At 31.6% G+C, this 21,699-nt stretch overlaps 1 protein-coding gene across 3 annotated transcripts; it reads left to right on the top strand.

Moving 5' to 3' along the window:
• Positions 1 to 14,742: 14,742 nt before the first annotated feature.
• On the top strand, positions 14,743 to 19,195 carry LOC102624718 (bifunctional nitrilase/nitrile hydratase NIT4A-like). 3 transcript variants are annotated; one of them, XM_006487697.4, is made up of 6 exons: positions 14,743 to 15,344; positions 15,527 to 15,706; positions 17,094 to 17,216; positions 17,484 to 17,657; positions 17,996 to 18,277; positions 18,793 to 19,195. In XM_006487697.4, exons 1-6 carry the CDS (start codon positions 15,212 to 15,214, stop codon positions 18,963 to 18,965), a joined length of 1,065 nt encoding a protein of 354 aa, XP_006487760.2. In that variant the 5' UTR covers positions 14,743 to 15,211; the 3' UTR covers positions 18,966 to 19,195. The 3 variants fall into 3 exon arrangements, with proteins under 3 accessions (XP_006487760.2, XP_006487761.2, XP_006487762.2); XM_006487698.4 differs by having other exon boundaries at positions 14,745 to 15,344; positions 17,097 to 17,216; XM_006487699.4 differs by lacking the exons at positions 14,743 to 15,344; positions 15,527 to 15,706 and adding an exon at positions 16,808 to 16,954 and having other exon boundaries at positions 17,097 to 17,216.
• Positions 19,196 to 21,699: the final 2,504 nt, after the last annotated feature.

Raw genomic sequence — 21,699 nt, 5'->3', positions numbered from 1 at the left:
GCAAGTGGAATAAAATTAAGGGAAAATATCTACCAACCACCCGTTTTTTACACCTTTTTCAAAAATACACAATTCATTCATTTTTTGGCTAGAATCCACCTAAAGTTACATTTTGTTTCACTTTTCCACTTCCGTTTTAAATCCGGCAAGAAAACTAACGGAAACTTTAAAAAATGACCATTTTACCCCCAAAACGAAAATTATAATTTTACCCAAGAAAATGCCAAAAATAATAAGATTTAATGATGAATATCATTATTGGTACGTTAATGAAGTACAAAAAAATCTTAACTACTAGAGATTATAACTCAATGAATAAATAAAACTCTACTTATCTTAAATTCAATTGATGGTTTGCAAGATTGGGCTATTTTTAAAACTACTGTTATAATTTAGCATTCTAATTATAGACATATTTAAAAAAAAACTTGTATTTGATGGTTGTGGAATTAATTTCTTTATTGACCAATGAAAAAAATAATTAGATTTAATCTGATTATTTTTGGTAATTTTTAAGGTGAAATTGTAATTTTCGTTTTGGGGGTAAAATGGTTATTTTTTTAAGTTTCCGTTAGTTTTCTTAATGGATTTCAAACGGAAGTGGAAAAGTAAAACAAAATGTAACTTTAGGTGGATTCTAGCCAAAAAAATGAAGGAATTGTGTATTTTTGAAAAAGGTGTAAAAAACGGGTGGACGGTGAATATTTTCCCTAAAATTAATAATTCAAAATGATTTATATTCAACAAGATCCAAAAGGAATCTACTGAGCTTTAAAGATATTCATGGAAATGGATATCATATTAAGACTTTAAATGAAAATAATATGGAATATCTCTGCACTATTAAAAATGTCTCAGGAAAAAAGTACATAGAAAATTTGTGGTTAGACCATCTCCTTCTAAGGTTGGTCATGAATCTCATTCATTTTTACAAAGAGTTCAAGAAGATATATATGGACCACTCCATACACCAAGTGGATCATTTCATTACTTTGTAATTTTGATTGATGCATCTACATGGTGGTCACATTTTTGTTTATTATCCACTCAGAATATAATACTTGCAAGATCACTTGCCCAAATTATAAGGTTAAGGGCACAATTTTCACATTATGTAATTAAAAACATACATATGGATAATGCTGGAGTTTACATCTAAGATATTTGATGACTACTATATATCAGTGGGCATCAATGTTGAGCATTTAGTTCTACATGTACATACACAAAATGGATTAGTAGAATCATTGATTAAGCGATTGTAGATAATTGCAAAAAACTCTATTATACGTACAAAATTACCAATATCTATATAGGGTCATGCTATTTTACATGTTGCGGTATTAATTCGTCTAAGACTCACTGTTTATCATTAATATTCTCTATCACAGCTTGTCCTTGGTCAACAACCTAACATTTCTCATCTACATACTTTTGGTTTTGTTGTGCATATTCCTAGTTGTGTTGTGCATGTTCTGGCATCACCCTTTCAGTGCACAAAGATGAGACCTCGACATTGTTTGCAAATTTATATTGATTTCAACTCACATTCAATTATTAGATATCTTGAACCCCTGATGGGTGATCTTTTGACTACATGTTTTGTAGATTGTCGCTTTGATGGGACATTTTTTTCCATCATTGGGGAACGAAAAGCCTCCTAAAGTAAAACATAAATTTTCTTAGAAAGTTTCCACTTTGTCTCATTTAAATCCTCATACCAATCAATATGAAAATAAAAGTATGAAGGACGATACATTTGCAGTAAATTTCAAATCAATTACTAAATGCATTTACAAGTGCAGCAAAAGTAACCAAGTCACATATTCTACCTGCAAAGACACCAATTCGAGTGGTTGTTCCTATAAAACAATCAAGTGTAAAAATAACTAATGAGTTATATGTTCCACATCCAAGAACATGGCAAAGCACTTGGTTCGAAAGACAATTCTCTTCTGAAGAGGTGAATAGAATATGAGGACCCTATTGAAAATAATGCTCAAGTTGTAAACGTGCCTACATTATCTGAATCATCAGTTATAGAAGAACTGTTAGTCTTTAAAGAGACACAAGTTCTTGAAGAGATAATAACTTTTGAAGAGTTCCCTAATGAGACAGTAACTCTTAAAGAGTTATGAAAATACAAAAATGAGAAAAAGTCTATAAATTATACTTACATAAGGGAAATATGGATGGTAATGATATAAACGTCGATAGTGTATTTTCATTCACAGTAGCTACCGAAATTACAAATTATTTTGAGTGTAAAACTATAGATAAACGCAGACAAAGGTATGATTGGCCTTAATAAAAATAAAAAATTCAAGCAAAATTGATTTCTCTAGCTAAATATGAAGTTTTCGAACCTCTAGTCCCGACACCTGAAGATGTCAAATTCACTTAATACAAATGGGTATTTGTGAGAAAGCGCACTAAGCATAATGAAATCAATGGTTATAAAGCGTGACTAGCTGTGCAAGGTTTCTCACAGAAGCTCAGTATTGATTATAAGGATTCGTATTCTCTATTAATAGATGATATAATGTTTTAATTTTTAATTAGCTTTACAGTCTTTGACATGTGTCTCATCGATATAGTGACTAAATATCTATACGGTTTATTTGACATTGATATTCGTTAAGGATTCAAAATACTTAAAACATTTAAATTAAAGTATCATAATATGTTTTCAATTAAACTGCAACGATCCTTATACATATTGAAACAATTCGAACACATGTGGTACAATTGTTTGAGTGAATATTTGATTAAAGAAGATACAAAAATGATCTTATTTGCCTATGCATATTCATTAAAAAATCTAAGTCTCAATTTACAATTGTAGCAGTTTATGTTAATGACATGAACTTAATTGGAACTCCTGAAGAGCTCCTAAAAACTACTAATATTTAAAAAGAGAATTGAAATGAAAGATTTGGGAAAAATAAAATATTGTCTCAACCTGCAGATCGAGCATAAAACAAACGGAGTGCTTATGCATTAATTAGCTTATGTTGAAAAAAATCTTGAAACGTTTTTAATATGGATAATGCTCATCTGTTAAGCACTCCTATTGTTGTTCAATCTCTCGATCCTAAAAAGGATCCATTCCATTCCAAAGAGGATGATGAAGAGATACTTGGTCCAAAAGTATCATATTTCAATGCAACCAATGTTTTATTATATTTAGCTCAAAGTACTAAACCATATATTGAATTCTTTGTGAGTTTATTAGCGAGATTTAACTTACTGCCAATACATTGATATTGGAATGGTATCAATCATATCTTTTGATATCTTCGTGGAACGTTAGACTTGGGGTTATTTTGTTCAAGTCAACCGATCCTGCTCTTATCAGTTATGCAAATGCACGCAACCTCTTTGATCTCCACAAAAATCGTTCACAAGCAGGATACCTTTTCATTTGCAATGGCACAATAGTTTTATGTTGATTTACTAAGCAGCCTTTTGTTGCCACCTTCTCTAATCACTCAAAGATCCTTGTGTTTCATGAAGTAAGCAGAGATTGTGTTTGGTTGCGATTGTTATCCATCATATAAAGAGCACGTACAACTTAACTCCCGCAATAGATGTTCTCACAATTATATATGAAGACTATGCTGCTCGTATTGCTCAAATTGGAGGAGGATAAATCAAGTGAGATAGAACTAAACATATCTCACCAAAGTTTTCTATACTCATGAGCTATAGCAGGACAAGAAGATTGATGTCAAAAAAATACGCTCCACTAATAATTTCACTAATCTTTTTACTAAGCCTTTGCCAAGATCGACATTTGAGAAGTTAGTCCACAGTACTGACATGAGTCGACTCAACAAATAATCAAATTGATACATGATATTTGAGGAGACATTTCATTAGGGAGAGAATTTTTTTAAAATAGGAGTTTCTCCAACTATATTAGACAAATGTGCGCTGTACTCTTTTCCTTTGATTAAGTTTTGTCCCACTATGTTTTATTGGCAAGGTTTTAACGAGACAATATTAAGCACATCCAATACCACTTTTTATCACGGAAGTTGTATGCAACAAAATAGTAAATTTAAGGGGGAGTGTTGTAGATATTTGGCTTCACATTTTTTGAGAAAAATCCCACGTGGAAAGGTTAGCAACTCCTCCCCCCTTTGATTAGCCTATAAATACGTGTGTTATGTCTTAAGACTAGCATGTAGAAAGTCAATCAACAAAAGGTTATTAATAATAAGCTATCAACGAGGTACTTAAAGAGTATAAATTTTTCTGTTATCTATTTATTTTATAATACTTGAGGTTTTAATGAATAAAAAATGAAAAACAATAACAAAAATCAAGCAGCCAAGCAAGTGAATAAAAAGAATAAAGATAAAAGATAAAGTAAATTACAAGTTTGAATTTGGCTGCGCAACTCAACTCCGAGCTGCGCCCCCTGGTTAGCCGCCCTGAGTTGAGTCAAAATATATGTTTTATGCGTTTAATCCCGCTCATAAATCTCAATGATCTGATCCTTTGAACTTTAGTAGTTTGTCCTTTGCCCTTTGCCCTTTGACCTTTTTAATAACTTTGTATTTACTAAAATTGCCCCTGTAAATTAACTAGATTCCTTAGCTCCTGCGGACAATAATAAGAGAACAACATCTGCATTTGACTGTTTATTTTCACAACTGGGAAAGTGACAAGACTGGAAAATATAAAAAGATGAATCAGAAAAATATCTGTATGAGTATGAAAGAGCTTTCTCTTTTGGAAATTCTAAACAGGCTGCTTTTTCATAATTTTCCTATTTGGTAAATAAATAAATAAAAAAGAAGAAGAAGAGAAAAACAAGATGCAGTAGTTATTGAAAAACTTGTAGAAAACGACTACATAAAATATAAATATGGGGTAAATGCTCTTTTAATCAAGAAAATAACAAAATAAAATCTACGAAAAAACTTTACCACTATTCAGAATAAGAGGGACAAATATAAGCAAAAGAAAATATAAATAAAAAGTATTTTTATGGAAATAGAATATAATATATAGTACTTATCATGCATTTTAATTTTTTTATTGCTGTAATGTTTTCGCATTTCTTTTCGGTTTTAGTGTTATGCATTGCATTAGGGTTGATGCTCATTAGGCATATCTTTTTTTTTAATTAATAAAAATTTTCTCATTCTACCGATATTACTTCAAAAAAAAAAAGCGAATATAGTATTGATATGATAATTCATAATAAGAGTCAGTTAATGAATTTTTTTTCTTCTTAACAAAAAAAAATGATAAGTTGAAGTTTATAATAATTTAAGAGTTAATTTAAAAATTATTATTTTATAAGAGGAGAAATCTAAAATTAACAGAGTCATATGCCAAATGCTACATTAGCGTCGACGACTTTTTGTTTAACACCAGTGATAAAATAATTAGTAATGGAATATTGGTTACTTTCTGCACTTATTTAATTAATTATCAGAGATTTAAAAGTTGACGGGTAATTAGTGATAACGATCACCTCCACGTCAAAAATGTCAAAATATTTGGCGTGCTGTTAAGTCAAAAGGCATTTATCTTTGCTATACTAAAAATTAAATGAAAAAGAAACATGATGACCAGCTTCAATTACTTACAATGATAGAGAGTTATATAATAATTTCTCGGCCAATCATTTTCCTACTTTACTTCTTTATGTGAAAAATTTGTCACGACCAGTGAATCAATCCTTAATCAGTCTCTATTCTCATCACCCTACATATGCGGTATTTTTAATATTCGGAGAATAAAAAAGAGTTTATTGTTCAATCAAATTTTAATTATATATTGAATGTTAACGATCAACAAGATAATAAGAAATTTTAAAAAAAGAAAAGTAGTTAATAAGATGGATATTTTTTTACTTCTTTTAGAACTATTGTTTAAATAATTTTTTTCAATAGTGAGTCAATAAATATAATAATTTTCTTTATAAAGAATAGTGCAAGAAATTTTATAATGTTAAATAATCAAGGATTTTTTAAGAAAAAAATTGGATACATAAAGAATTAAATATTTTTCTTGAAAAAAACTAATAATGAATTAATGGTTAGACAATACTATTAATTACAACTTTTTAACATTAAGGTTATTAAATATACAATTTATGCAAAAATTCTTGAATGTACGATAATTATTAATTAAAAAGATGCCTAACTTTGGGATAATTATTAACCTAAAAAATTATTAATTTGAGTATATCAAACTATTTTAAAAAAAAATAAAGTCCTATTAAATAGACCTAGACAACCACTATGAAATTTTCCTAACATATGAGACTTTAAACGATTGCGTAGTTTGCCTATGCTTAAAGTTGCCCCTGAATGCATCCCATTTTAGCAAAAAAGATTAAGTTTTTGTATAACTTTTGTTTTTTGTTTGTTTATTTTATCTTTGAATTTAGCTAATTGAAAAATTGAAGCTTCCTAGATCTAACCTGTGATTGACCATAATATAAGATGGTCAATTAATCATGTTATGGAAATGAAGAAGATAGCTACACCCTATAATTGATTTAATCTTTTTTTTTCAATTATTATTTAAAAGGCAGGAAGATGGGCAAAGGTGAATTGAACTTTTTAGTATCTTATCTCTCTTGAAATTTGAATTGGGTAGTCCAAATCATGAAAAAAATATATACTTACACAGTGGCGGATTTAGAAAAATAATTTACCGGGGGCTAAATTAAATAATAGCAAAATGTAAAAATTGAAACTTAAATATATAAAATTTTTGGTAACCCACTTACTATTGTTCTCTACGCGATTTCATATTCTGAAAATATTGGGCAATAGACTCAGTATCAATACTATTAAATCCATCTTTTTTCTACACAAACAATCAAATTATCATTCATCCATTCATCTCCTATCCGATTATGAAGTTCATTCTTCACAAATTTCATTGCTCAAAATTATATATATGAGTACTTATGTAAAAATAAATTAATTACAATTGAAAAAAATTAATTTACTAATAGTTATAAACAAAATCACTAAAAAAAGAAATTGTAAAGAATAGAATTAGTCACTTGAACAGTTACAATTTATATAGAGATGTGTTGACATGTGAACAAAAAATAAAATACGAAATTCTTAACTTAATTTGAAAAAAAAAAACGAAAAGAACGTGTTTATTCTCACTGCGATTATGAGAATAAAGAACAGAACTTATGCCTGCAACTTCCTCTTTTCTTCAAGACAATCCCTAATTACAAGTTTGGCAATCACGGTTCAGTTTTGGGATTATAAATATTTTGGGTTGTGGGCTTTATTTTTTTAAGTAAAATTATTACTTTATAATTATTAAAATAATAGTTTAAATTGTAAAGAATGAGATTATCTAATAATTTTTACAGGGATTATTTTTAATTTTAAATTTTCTTTTAAACAAAAAAAAAATTTCAGTGGGGGCTTGAGCCCCCAATGGTCCTGCACTACATCCGCCCCTGTACTTACATGAAAAAAGAGAAAAAAACTCTTAAAATGAAATTAATATTTAGTGTTTAGATTGTCCATATCAATGCGAGGCATATGTATTTCCAATGCTTTTTTATTTTTTAGAATCCCAATGCTTTTAGCATTGATGTGATAATTAATTACCTAAGGGCCAGAACAACGGTCACCTAAAGCTACACAAATATGTACATAAATTTTAGACCTGTAGATTATACCATTTTTACTGGTTGAATTTGTTAAGATTAAATTAATTTTTAATAATAGTTTTCTCTCTCCTCTATCCTCTAATTTTTTTTTTTTTTACTTTAGTTCCATGTTTTATGATCTAAAAAATAAATTTTGATCGGAATTAAATACCTTCCTATCTTTTTTTTTAAGGGTAAATCAATTCATCTTATGTTCATTTGCGGAATCTCAAGAGTGAATATATTATAAAAATAAAATATAAGGGGGAAGGACAAATTCAAAAATTAAAAATAGTAAAAATCGTTTGAAAACAAAAGAAGTTTTAGAGAACAGACGAGAACAGGGACATTTGTGGTTAATTAGCAATAAAAGTCATGTCATTAATCTATCGATAATCATTTAATCTTAAACACTCAACCATTGAAACGAGCATAATCTAAACGTCTCAAAATTGATGTAACAATAAAATAATATACCTGTAATAATGATGTTGAAACATAAGATAATAAAAGGGGAGCAAGTTTGTTTTATTGACCTCAATTATTCATGAATAAATAATAATAAAAGAATAATTTAGTTAAACAAAAAAAGTCCATAAGTCCCATGGGTCCAAATTGACGGCTTTTAAATTTTAAAAGGTCGGTTTGAGTGGTTAATGTTAAGGAATATGCTCAGAATGGCGATGTGGCAGTAAGTCAGCAAGTTAGTTATAGGTTTGTTAGTCAACTCAGTTTGTTAGCGCGATTATGTTACTTAAGCTCCTGTATTTGGCGTGTATAGAATATTCCAGATGTAGGTATAAAAAGCCTTGTAATCAGATTAATTGTGGATTGATTCATTGATTTTACTTCAATCAGAATTTTTCTCTGTCTTTTCTCTTTTACTTTCTCGGCAATCAAACAATACAACTTAGCTAAATAAACTTTGATTTGGTATCAGAGCTAGATCAAGTGTTGCTATGGCTTCATCTAGCGTGAATACAAGCATTGCCTCTCCACTCACTGCTTCAGTTTCATCTTTCACTTTCACAAATCCAATCAAACTCGACCGATCTAATTACACAATTTGGAAGTCACAAATACTTTCTTCAGTTCAAGCAAATGAGCTAGAAGGATTACTCAATGGATCAAAACTATGTCCAGATCAGTTCCTCTCTGATGAATCAAGAAGCTCGAATGTTGTTGCTTAAAAAAATCTTGCATATGCTACATGGAAGAAGCAGGATCAAATGTTGCTGAGTTGGCTCTTTTCTTCCATCAATGTTGAGATTCTCAGTCTTGTGGTAAACTCTAAATCATCTCGTGAACTTTGGATAAGTTTGGAGCAACAATTTAGATCTGAAACAACAGCTAAGAAAGTTCATTTAAAAATGATACTAGACAATCTTAAAAAAGGATCTATGACTATCACTGAGTACTTTGGAAAATTGAGAACTATAATAGATGAATTAGCTATTTCTGGAAGTCCAGTCAGTTCTTTAGATTTTATCACTCACTTGATTTTTGGTCTAGGTCAGCCTTATTATCCTGTTGTAGTTTACATTGAGGCTAATGTCCTTAATATGAGCATTAACGAGGCTTACTCTATGTTGTTGACTCATGAGGCTAGACTAGAAAATGCTAATTCCAATGCTAGTAAGGAAATCAAGATGAATTATGCTGCTAATATTGCTCAAACTGGAAACAATTAGAAGAAGCAAAATAATAATGGTGACTGGAATAATAATAATCAGGGGAATTGAAATGGAAATTCTAGAAATAAAAATGTAAATGGTAACTAGAATGGAAACTTCAACAATAGAGGAGGTTTTAGATTAGGAAGATGAGGATTTTCTGGTACTAGTAATTCTTCTGGACAGAATTCAAAAAGAGATTGGAATGTTAATCAAGGTAGGGGTGGTTTCTTTGGAAATGGAGCTTTCTCAGGTCTTTTTATTGGCTTTGGCAGAGGAGGTGACAGAGGAAATATTATATGTCAGATTTGCTTCAAACATAATCATTCAGCAACTGATTGCAAAGATAGGTTTAACAGAAATTTTGTTCCAAATTTGCTAGCTCAGGGATTCTTTCTAATGAATCAAACTTCTAAGGCAGCCTATATGGTGAGTTCTGAAGGTGTTGCAGATCAAGGCTGGTAATTGGATAGTGGAGCAATACATCATCTTACAAACAATGTTCACAACTTAACTGAAGGTACACCCTATCTTGGATCTCAATTACTGCTAGTTGGCAATGGTCATGGTCTTGAAATTATGTACACTGGTTATACTTGTTTCTTAACTTCTTTGGGAACCAGTTTAAGCCTTACTAATGTCTTATGTGTACCTAAGATTACTAAAAATCTTATCAGCATATCTAAACATCTTTTAGACAATAATATCATCATTGAATTCTCTTCCAATTTATGTTTCATTAAGGACAAGATGGAAGGAACTCTGCTGGCACAGGGGATTGCTGAAGGTGGTCTTTATAGATTACTGTCAGAAGCAGAATCTTCCTCTCAATCTGCAAATCAATATCTTAGTCCTAACTCTATGTTGTCTGTCTTTTCTACCAATAAAATTGTAAACTCTTCACAAGAGTCAAATTCTCTCAATTCTGGTCATTATCCTGCAAGTTTTCTATCTTTAGGAAGTGAATCCATCAAACTGTTACACAACAGATTTGGTCATCCTAATAAACATACCCTACAAGCTATAATAAAATGTCTTCCTTTACATTCTGTTAACAATAGCTCCATTGATTTTTGTAATGCCTGTTAATATGGCAAGTTACATCAGCTTCATTTTCCTATTATTGAAATTAAAACTAAATCTCCACTTGAGCTTTTACATGCTAATTTATGGGGTCCAGCTTCTCTACTGTCCATGGATGGTTACAGATACTATGTATCTTTTGTTGATGATTTTACACGTTATTGTTGGATATTTCCCTTGACACTAAAATCTGAGGCCTTTGACACATTCAAACACTTCAAACTACTTGTGGAAAAACAATTTTCTTTACATGTCAAGCATTACAATATGATATGGGAGGTGAATTCATAGCCTTTAAACCATTTCTTCAACAAAAAGGGATTCAATTTAAATATAGTTGTCCTCACACTCATCACTAAAATGGTGTGGTGGAAAGCAAGCACAAACGCATTGTTGAAACAGGTCTTACTCTTTTGGCTCAATCTCACTTGCCTCTTTCATTTTGGTGGGAAGCTTTCCATATACCCATTTATCTTATCAATAGGATGCCTACCCCAACACTTGCAAATGTTTTACCCTTTCGAAAGCTGCATAATCAAATACCAGATTACCAGTTTACTAAAGTCTTTGGTTGCTCTTGTTTTCCTTTACTCAAACCTTATAATCAACACAAACTTGATTTCCACACCTAAAAATGTGTCTTCATTGGTTATAACCCTTTACATAAAGGCTATAAGTGCTTGGATAAATCTAGCAAAGTTTTCATTACTAGGCATGTCACCTTTAACGAGTCTGAATTTCCCTATACTGAATTGTTTTTAAACCAGCCTCATGTTGCTATGTTTAATTTTGTTGATCAAGCACCTTCTCAAGTCACTTTCCTTCAAAGTTGTACTCCTGTTGACAGTCATCATAAAGGCTCATCAACTGCTACCCCTGCAGCTGCTTTGTTTCCAACATCAAGTTCACATTTAGTATCATCATCTTCTTCATCTACTACCCTTTTTTCATTCTCCCCCTATCCTTCCTTCACATCCTATGATTACCAGAGCTAAGGCTGGTATTTTTAAGCCCAAAACTTATCTAACAGTATCTCAAGACCTTGAACCAGCTAAGGTCAAAGCAGCACTTCAAGATTCTAGGTGGTTTTCTGCTATGAAAGAAGAAATAGAAGACTTGCAAAGAAATAACACCTGGACATTGGCTCCTGCTACTGCAGCCACTAAAATTATTAGTAATAAATGGGTTTACAGAGTTAAATACAATCCTGATGGCACTGTATCTAAATATAAGGCTCGTCTAGTGGCTAATGATTATCATCAAACTTATGACATTGACTTCTTTGAGACCTTCAGTCCAATAGTTAAGCCTTACACTGTAAGAGTTGTCTTGAGTTTGGCAGTTATGCATCATTGGCCAATCATATAACTTGATATCAATAATGCATTCCTTAATGGTATTCTTACAGAGGAAGTTTTCATGCACCAACCAGAGGGCTTTATAGACTCTGCTCATCCTTCTTATGTTTGCAGGCTTAACAAAGCTTTATATGGTCTTAAATAGGCTCCAAGAGCTTGGTATGACATATTAAAAGGCTCTTTATTGAACTGGGGTTTCTTTATGTCCAAATCTGATACTTCTTTATTTCTTCAGCATATTGGGCATGATATTTTACTTGTTCTCATCTATGTGGATGATATTCTCATCACTGGCTCAAATTCTCAACTTATTGAGCAAGTTATTCATAATCTCAGTTCAGAATTTGCACTTAAGGATTTGGGTAAGTTCAATTATTTTCTTGGGCTTGAGGTCACTCCCTCTATACAAGGTCTGCATTTATCTCAAACTAAATTCATTGGAGACATTTTGAAGAAGGCAAACATGCTGGATAGCAAGAGTTTTAATACTCCTATGAATACCACTGATAAACTCCATAAAGATAAAGGTGCAGCATTTAGCAATCCTTCCTTATATAGAAGCATTGTTGGCTCCCTGCAATATGTCCTTCTTACCAGACCTGATATAGCTTATGTTGTGAATAAGCCTAGTCAATTTTTAGCTGCACCTATTGTTCTCCATTGGCAAGCCTGCAAACGAGTTCTAAGGTATCTTCAGTGTACTGCACATTATGGCCTTCAGTTTTTTAACTCGGGCTCCTTGACTCTAACTGCTTATTTTGATGCTAATTGGGGTGCTGATCCAGATGATAGAAAGTCCATTGGTGGTTATTATGTATTTTTGGGCAATAATCTTATTTCATGGTCTTCAAAGAAGCAGCACATAGTTTTTCGTTCTTCAGCTAAATCTGAATATAGAGCTCTTGCTCTAGCAACTTTAGAGGTTTTATGGCTTACTTATCTTTTTCAAGAGCTTAAGGTTTCTTTAATTCAGACTCCCACTTTATATTGTGATAACAAGAGTGCTGAAGCATTGGCTAGTAATCCGAAGTATCATTCTCAGACAAAACATATTGAGCTGGATCTTCATTTTGTCCGGGAACATATTGCTCAGCAGCAGCTTCAAATCACTTATGTTTCCAGCTCAAATCAATGTGCTGACATTCTAACTAAACCTCTCTCTTTTGATACTTTTGCTTATCTTCGGCGCAAGCTTAATGTCCTTCCCAGACCTTAAGCTTGAGGGGGAATGTTAAGGAATATGCTAAGAATAGTGATGTGGCAGTACAAGTCAGCAAGTTAGTTATAGGTTTGTTAGTCAGCTCAGTTTGTTAGCATGATTATGTTACTTAAGCTCATGTATTTGGCGCGTATAGAATATTCCAGATGTAGATATAAAAAGCCTTGTAATAAGATTCATTGTGGATTGATTCATTGATTTTACTTCAATCAGAATTTTTCTCTCTGTCTTTTCTCTTTTACTTTCTCAGCAACCAAACAATACAACTTAGCTAAATAAACTTTGATTGTTAAAATTAGTCTTAATTATTATTATGTATAAACTTTAAGTTACGTTTGGGTCAAGTTATTTTTTTTATATGTACTCCATTTGGAATTGCGAATAAGATACACAAAAAGTGGACTATTTTATAATTTTGTATAAAAATTTTGTTGGTAAAATTTTTATGAAGTAATGTTATGCTTAATCATTTTGAATAATCAATTGGAATATTTAATGATATGGCAAGTTTATGTGTTATCTATTGAGTGAATTATAAAAATAATAAGTTAATAATTAATAATAAAATCAATTAATATCATACACATGATATTAAATGATTAGTAAAAGATCAGTGAGTATATCAACTAAGCATCCAAACTTAGTAAACTAACATTATCATTTTTAAAAATATGTTTATTTAATAAATTTTTCTATTTTAGTAGCAATTATTGTTTTAAATAAGTTAAATGTTGCTTTTAAAAACAACCTATAAAATAAGGCATCACACACTTTTAAAGTTCTTACTATTATCTTAACAAAAAAAAAAATGTCTTATTTTATTAATCACAACCCTAAAATATCATACTACCACAACTACATATTACTTTTTATTTTATTTAAATTATGACTAATAATTTAACACGTTACAAAGTTTATTGAATTGTGTGGAATTATGAAGTTCATTAAATACTAAATTTCATTGTTTTAATAGAAACATATATTTTTTGTAAGGAAAATCAACAGTTCGAGAGAAGAAAATGAAGAGAGCTAGACTATACTTTATGTCATCAGAGATTATAGGATTGTGATGGACCAAGTCATCACAAGTAACAAAACCACAATTATATCTTATTTTTTCATAATTCTATGATCATTATCCTAAAACATTGTATTACCACAACTATATATCACTTTTCATTTTATTTAAATTTAGGAAAATGGTTCATCTCGACACTTCATGATTCGACAATGGTCCGCGGATGGTTAATAACAGAGCACATGGTCTAGCTAAATTAGCTCTACAAATTCATTATTTTTTGTTTATATGACAAATGTTCCATTTGTTGTTTCTACTCTCTTTTTTTTTAAATCGGTTAAATGGTTTGCTCCTAAAAATAAGTTATGAATTTCATCAAATTTTATATAATAGATTATGAAATTAATTAATTGATTCTTTTCATTTTTTGTACATTTATTTTTTTAAAAAAAAAGATGTGCCTAAATAATTTATTAAATTTATTTTGGAGAAATTAAATGACAACTTAAATTTATATGTGTGTGTATATCCTTATTTTATCAAAGTGGGATGCTAGTAAAATATAAAAAAGAAAAAAAAACACATACAAAAAAAAATGAGGATACTCTCACTTGAAAATGATTATATATATTGGTGTTAATAAAATGAAACAACAATTCACTAATACTAAATACATATACTTTTCCTTCGAGACTATCAAAGATCGTAATAGTACAGATTAACAAACACTTGGCTTTTTTTAGTAACTTATTTTATTAGCATAGTAAAAGTAGCTTATTTCATTAGCCTAATCCATAATATCACGATCAAGATCTCAAGTTCAAATCCCTTTTATGTGAAACTCTTCTTTCGATTATGTTTTCAATTTTCTATTGGCTCACTTTCGAGCTCTTATCTTTTAGACCATTTATGAGTTTTTTTTTCTAAGTTTTAATCTATATTTTACTTGAGAAAGGCTGCTAAGACTTATTTTAAATATTATTGTTGGACTCTTTCCTATAAAGAAAATACAAATCAATTTTTTAACCAGCAAATTCGAACTCTGGTGTCTGATAGTCGGCCAATGATAGCAACTTGAGAACCGCTCGAGCAAGGACTCGGTCTAAAAGGATGGCTGATCGTATGAATATCATGAGAGAACGGTAAGCGAACACCATAAATACCGAAGTTAGTCTCAATTAAAACAGACAAATAACAATAGAAAAATAAATGGCGATGGTAGCATCAGACAATGCACCACTTTTAGCAGAAGTGGACATGGGTACAGACTCATCTGCATCAACGGTTCGTGCCACCGTTGTTCAGGCCTCCACCATCTTCAACGACACTCCCGCCACTTTAGGTATATTGCTTTAGCAGTAGCCACAGCCAGACACCATTCAAATTTTAGGAAAAAATAAAAATATAAAAAACGAAAATGTTGCTTGTATTTGTATTATGTAACTAAACTAACTGAAACTGAAATTTCACAAGTTCTGTCACCATCTTATCGCCCGTGAGCCTTTTTCCTTTTATCTAAAACAGATAAGGCGGAGAGATTGTTGGCTGAAGCGTCGGGGTATGGATCCCAGGTAGTGGTGTTTCCAGAAGCATTTATCGGTGGGTATCCTCGTGGCACAAATTTTGGTGTGAGTATTGCTAATCGAACGGCTAAGGGTAAAGAAGATTTTCGCAAGTATCACGCTTCAGCCATTGATGTTCCTGGTTAGTTCATCATTCTACTCGGGTCTTTTTATTTGTGTCGATGTTATATTCCGAATGTGAGTTTCCGTTACTGAAAAAACTAGGATGTAAGTTTGTGTCACTAATCTCATGAAATCTAAGTTTGTGTTATTTTCCGAATGTAAGTTTGTGTTGCACATAAAATATAGTTATTATTTAATTAATTTTATATTCTACTATCACACTTGGGGATCCACCATTCTACCACTTGACAGAATTTTATTTGGCCGTCCCACCACTGCAAAAGTTTCTCTCCCTAATTTGGGATGTTAATGGAAGTGCTTTTTTGAAAGGATATATAAAATTGTGATTAATAATTACTGGATAAGAATTACATATACAATTTAATTTTAAGTATGGCTGATAGAATATTTTAGAATGATAATTAGAGCTTAGGTTAGGATTGGACTCAATTTTTTTTTTTTTTTGGGAGAAGTTTTTATTAGTGCTTTCTTAAGAGTCTAAGATCATCATTTTTTTGGGACATAAAATGCTGTGTACTTTTTCCTTTTGTTTTAATAAAATGGTTATATCAATCCTTTACCCATTTTCTCTTCTGATTTGAAAAAACATTTAGAAATTTAAATTTGTTTAATGGTCTACCCAAAGTTTACAAATTGAATTAATTTTTTATTTTTTATTAACAATAATAGAGATTATCAACAAAATGAATATTTGGTCCTTGAAGTGTATAAGAATGGGTGGAAGATATATATTTTTTGCAATAATTGGGCAGAAAATTAATTAACTTTTTTACAATTATTGGGTGAGAAATTGATACTTTTTTTTATAATCATTGGGTATAAAATCGATAATTTTTACAATCATTAGGTGTAAAATTTATTTTTATTTTTAACAAATAATAACCTGTTAAATGTCAAAATTATCATTGTGATACTATCAAAAACAATTAATGCTTGTTGGCGACAAGTAAAAGAGTGATACATTTTGAAAACGATGAGAAGCCGCTAAATTTTCGAAATGGGGAAAATTTTGATTGTTCCTTCATAAACTGAGATAAGGGTTTCTGGAAGAACGTTAGAGCCCTTTTATTATTATTAGTAGTAGTAGTAGTAAGTGCATTTTCCGGAAGCATTTTTTTCTCTTTTACATAAATATTTTTGAAAAGGTAATTATAAATGCTCTGTGGAAAGCATATTCTGCATAAATGCATTGTGCCGATAAATCAGTTTCTACAAAAGACACAAGAAACACTTGTATTTTCAGAAGGTAGCTAGTGAAAACGTTTTACTCACTTTGTCACCCTAGTCATTTGTACATGGACATAATAAATAAACTCATAAATTTTATTTTTTCTAATTTTTCTGCACACATTATGGTACTTGACATCTTTATTTATGCTGATTAGCAGGTCCTGAAGTTGATCGATTGGCAGCCATGGCTGGGAAATATAAGGTGTATTTGGTAATGGGTGTGATAGAGAGAGATGGGTATACTCTGTACTGCACTGTTTTGTTTTTTGATTCTCAAGGTTGTGATACAATCTCCTACGTATATTTGTTTATTTTATATTTATCTTTTGATGATTATGTGTTGTTTAACTTAGCAAGTGGTGTTAGTTTTGCTGTAGCTTAGGATTGTGGTCTTTTCCTTTAGGCTCAAGTTTACTAGTTGAGAAGGATTTCAGATGTGTTGTCTTTCGAAGTACTTTTAGGAGGTCTAGGTTTTCTCCAATTAATATCTTCAATTTTTCTATTTTACTTCAATTCTTGTTCTCGACAATTTGTGTCTGTAACAGGCTGTTTCCTGGGGAAGCATCGAAAAGTTGTGCCAACAGCATCAGAGCGTATAATTTGGGGATTTGGAGATGGATCAACAATTCCTGTTTTCCAGACTCCAATCGGAAAAATAGGTGCTGCCATTTGTTGGGAAAATAAAATGCCTCTTCTTAGGACAGCCCTGTATGGTAAAGGTTAGAAATTTACCTTAACACTAGCACTTGGTGTTTTTCCCAAAGTGCTTGTTCATAACTTTTTTCTTAGTATATATTTTCATTCATTTGATTATGGCTTTTATTGGCAAATATAAATTAATTGAATCAAGATTAGCATGGTGACTCTAAGACTTTTATGCACTGGCATAGCATTGCTTCTGGTAATAAAGTCTTTCTAATCCTGAATATTGTTTGATGCTGCTTGTGATTTTGAAGAACAGCTCCTGCATTTGTAATTGGAAAAATTGCCTCCTAAAACCATTTAGATTGATTATTAACGCTGTTATTAAAATGATAATATTAGTTGCTGTTTCCAGGGATTGAAATATACTGTGCACCGACAGCTGATTCCAGGGATGTATGGCAAGCATCAATGACTCACATTGCCCTTGAAGGCGGATGTTTTGTTCTGTCAGCCAACCAATTCTGTCGAAGAAAAGATTACCCACCTCCTCCGGAATATGTTTTCTCTGGCATTGAAGAGGACCTCACACCGGATTCTGTCGTGTGTGCTGGAGGTAGTGTTATCATATCACCATCTGGGACTGTTCTGGCAGGACCCAACTATGAAGGAGAGGCTCTCATCTCAGCTGATTTAGGTAGATCACTCTGTTCAGCTTATGGTCACCCTAAACTAAATTGTTTGGAACCTTTTGCCTAACCTTGGTTGTTTCTCTCCATGTTGCCAAAACTAATTGTGCTTTTAAGTATCATGTCTGGATTTAAGTTTCAAGTTGATTTCAAGAAAAACCTGAATTATAGACTGCATAAGGTTGTTTACTTGGAGTTGGAAAGACCCTCAAAATGTGTCTGGACATTTATAAGTCACAGTAGTGCCAGTGGTACCTCTATCATCTGAAAGCTGTTCACAAAATCTCATTGTCATTTTTTTTTAAGTCATAACAATTAGTACGAGTCAACCGAGCCAAATTTTATGACCATTGTGGGATGAAATTATAGAAACATTTCTTTTACAATCTTCGATGGACCTTCATGGCTGGAAAGCTTTTGTCATCTTTCTTTTGAGACCTGTTAATCTGTTATCTTTCAGCCATGTTTCTGTTCTGTTTTAGGAGTGAAAATTCAGTTTCTGATTGTTATCAATGATGACCAGATCTTGGAGAAATAGCACGGGAAAAGTTTGCTTTTGATGTGGTCGGGCATTATTCAAGACCTGAGGTACTTAGCTTGGTTGTGAGGGATCATCCTGCAACCCCTGTTACTTACACATCAGCGTCTGTGAAAACTGAAGGTGGCCTGTGTATAACCCCAGTCACAATTAGTTGATTCCAGCTAGAGCTAAGTTATCATTGAAATCCGGTGGCCTGTGTAATAAATAATCAGATGGACACTTGTTCCATGACTGTCATGATAGCCGAGGTCAGCTGTGTTATTACTGTTGTACCTACTTCATTGAAACTGCAATATGTATTTGCAGTCATGCTTTGTTGTAATTTCTCTGGTTAATGTAAGATTGAAAAATCTTTTTGTCACGCTTAATAAATTCACCTTGGATATTTGCTGCATGACTTCTTTTGGAATAGTTTTGTGCTGGGGCCTTCCTTTTGAGTGGCTGCAAATGAGAGTCATAGATTAGATTCATCTTTTGTCATTGATGGCAATTTGATGCTTTGACATTAAGCCACTTGATTTCTGGGAAAATATCAAAGTAGACTACGTGGAATCTAGTTTTGGAGATAAAATTTCAATAACTGGCATACATAACTAAATGAAATGGATGCTGCTTCTGGCTTTAGTGCTTCTGAATTTCTTTAGGGGAGGTGATGGAGGAAATTTACAAAATACAGAAGAATTCGTCATAACCCCATTACTTGAATTTTAACAGAGAGGGCTTTTAGGCTCGGATTGGTACTGTTTTCTAGTAGCACTAGTGTCAAAGACAAGTTGCTCAAGTGTTGGCTAAAACGCTTACAATTGTTATTTGGAAACTAAAATTAAGAATTATTGTGTGGTTTTCTAAAATCTATCAAACTTTAAAAGTCATCTTTAACAAATACCTATCAACTTGCATTTGGTAACCAGAGCTTCCATTTTGCAGTTGTTACTTTGTGTTGAGTTGTGTCCCACATTAATTAATAAATGGGAGATACTTAGGTTTATAAGATGGTAGGTCACTCCACCTAAAAGGCTAGTCTTGTGGGTTGGATACCTAAAAATCTTATGCTAAGTCCCCTCAACAAGTGATATCAGAGCTAGACCCTAGTAGCCGGAAGGTGGTGGTGGAACAACTCAGGTGTGTCGGACGAAAGGATAGGAGTCCGGCGGTGGTTTCATCCGAGGGGGGATTGTTGAGTTGTGTCTCACATTAACTAGTAAAATAGATATACTTGGGTTTATAAGGTGAAGTGGTAGGTCACTCCACCTAAAAGGCTAATCTTTTGGGTTGAAAATTTAGAAATCTTATACTAAGTACCCCCAACACTTTGAAGTCACAACACCAAAAAACTGACCAAAGCCATAGTTAAAGTCTAGGATATGAGCAGCTCTTTTATTAATTACCATCAAGATTATTTTTATAAGATCCGTGCATACTTGTAGATCTAAGGACTAAGGTATAATTAAGGTAAGTGTAGCCAAACTTTGCAATTAAGCCATGAATTATTAGGAATTCAGGCTGTGGTCTGTAGAATGTAACATCATATTTTCAATGAGTCGCATATTTCCAGCCCTGTATAAGTGACATTTAGCATTAACCATAAAGAAAATTGTGTTATATGTTGTGAAATACGTGGTGCGTCTATCCACCAAACCACCCAAATCAGTATAACCTCTGCACTGGTGGTATACAAGAAAAATGAGGAAAATCAGATTTGATGTGTGAAAGATTATGAAGACCGCTTTGTAAATTGCACGCACACCGCTTGATGGCATCCAAGGGACAACGATCACTTGCGAGCTTCCCACCTCCTGCACAACCATCACACTCGGCTTGATTTGGCTCTAAATGAAGCATTGTATCTATTTCTATATACATTAAAATCTCTTTATAATTATAATGTTGGCACCAATTAATTTTATTATTATGAAAAGGTTACAATTTAATAGAGGTATAATTAGAAAAATTACTATTTTAACTTAGTTATCCTTAATGCAAATATAGATATTGATAATTAATTAATGGAGTATGTCAAATCTACTTTATATATAGATATTGATAAAAGGAATAAACATGGTTTCAAAAATCTAGTACATAAAATAATAGATTGTTAGGAATATGTAAGGCAATCTTAAAGGTATGAAGAATAAATAATTATCCTAAATAACTTTTAAAAAATATATTATTTTTTTCAATGTTCAAAAAATTATTACTATATGGAGTTAAGGCGGGATATATAAAAATTATAACTTCTCACAATATAAAATTTATTTTTATTTATAACTAACTCAAATTTGGGGCTAAAATTTTTACGACTACATAAAAATTGTTCCTAATAGAATATCACTACGGAGAGATTTTATTCTCCTTTGGCCTATTTCTTTTTTCTTTGTTGAGATTTGATCGTCAAGAAGATAACTAACTGGTCCAAAAAGTTTTTGTACATGTCATTGCAAATAAAAATTAAAAAAAAAAAAACTTTACAAATGTCAACACGATCAACATTGCTCTGTTGGTCCATGCATGGGTGGAAAATGTAATCCGAAGAGAAGAAATGCCGTTTGGCTACAACTTTTGATGTGACATCAATATGCCCTGCTGGATGAACCAGAGCCTCTAAATTATGGGGAAATTTTCATCCACAATAAATGCAATGAGTTGCTTTTAGAAAAGAAACAACGACTGTTAAGAGTTTTGATTTGACTGCATCTGCATGCAATATTTCTTTAAATTAGCTACCAGTGGGGAAGAATGGGTGACATCAATTTTATCAAATTACGGTAAAATCTAGATAAATCAAAGTAATAGTATTAGGAACATTTAAAACTTATTAATTTACTGATAAATTAATATTAATTATAAAGAAATTTTTTATCTTTGAAAAATATACTCACGTTTATAGTA

This window comes from Citrus sinensis, chromosome 8 (genome assembly GCF_022201045.2).
Source record: "Citrus sinensis cultivar Valencia sweet orange chromosome 8, DVS_A1.0, whole genome shotgun sequence".
In the NCBI taxonomy this organism is placed as follows: domain Eukaryota; kingdom Viridiplantae; phylum Streptophyta; class Magnoliopsida; order Sapindales; family Rutaceae; genus Citrus; species Citrus sinensis.
Note: the sequence above shows the minus strand (reverse complement) of the source record. Positions and strands in the feature narration are given on the sequence as shown.

Excerpts from the sequence above, each read along its gene's own strand:
- LOC102624718 (XM_006487697.4), top strand. The coding sequence starts at position 15,212 with ATGGCGATGGTAGCATCAGACAATGCACCACTTTTAGCAGAAGTGGAC. Across the intron at positions 17,217-17,483 it reads TTTGTTTTTTGATTCTCAAG|GCTGTTTCCTGGGGAAGCAT; the intron begins GTTGTGATACAA and ends TGTCTGTAACAG. Across the intron at positions 17,658-17,995 it reads GACAGCCCTGTATGGTAAAG|GGATTGAAATATACTGTGCA; the intron begins GTTAGAAATTTA and ends TGCTGTTTCCAG.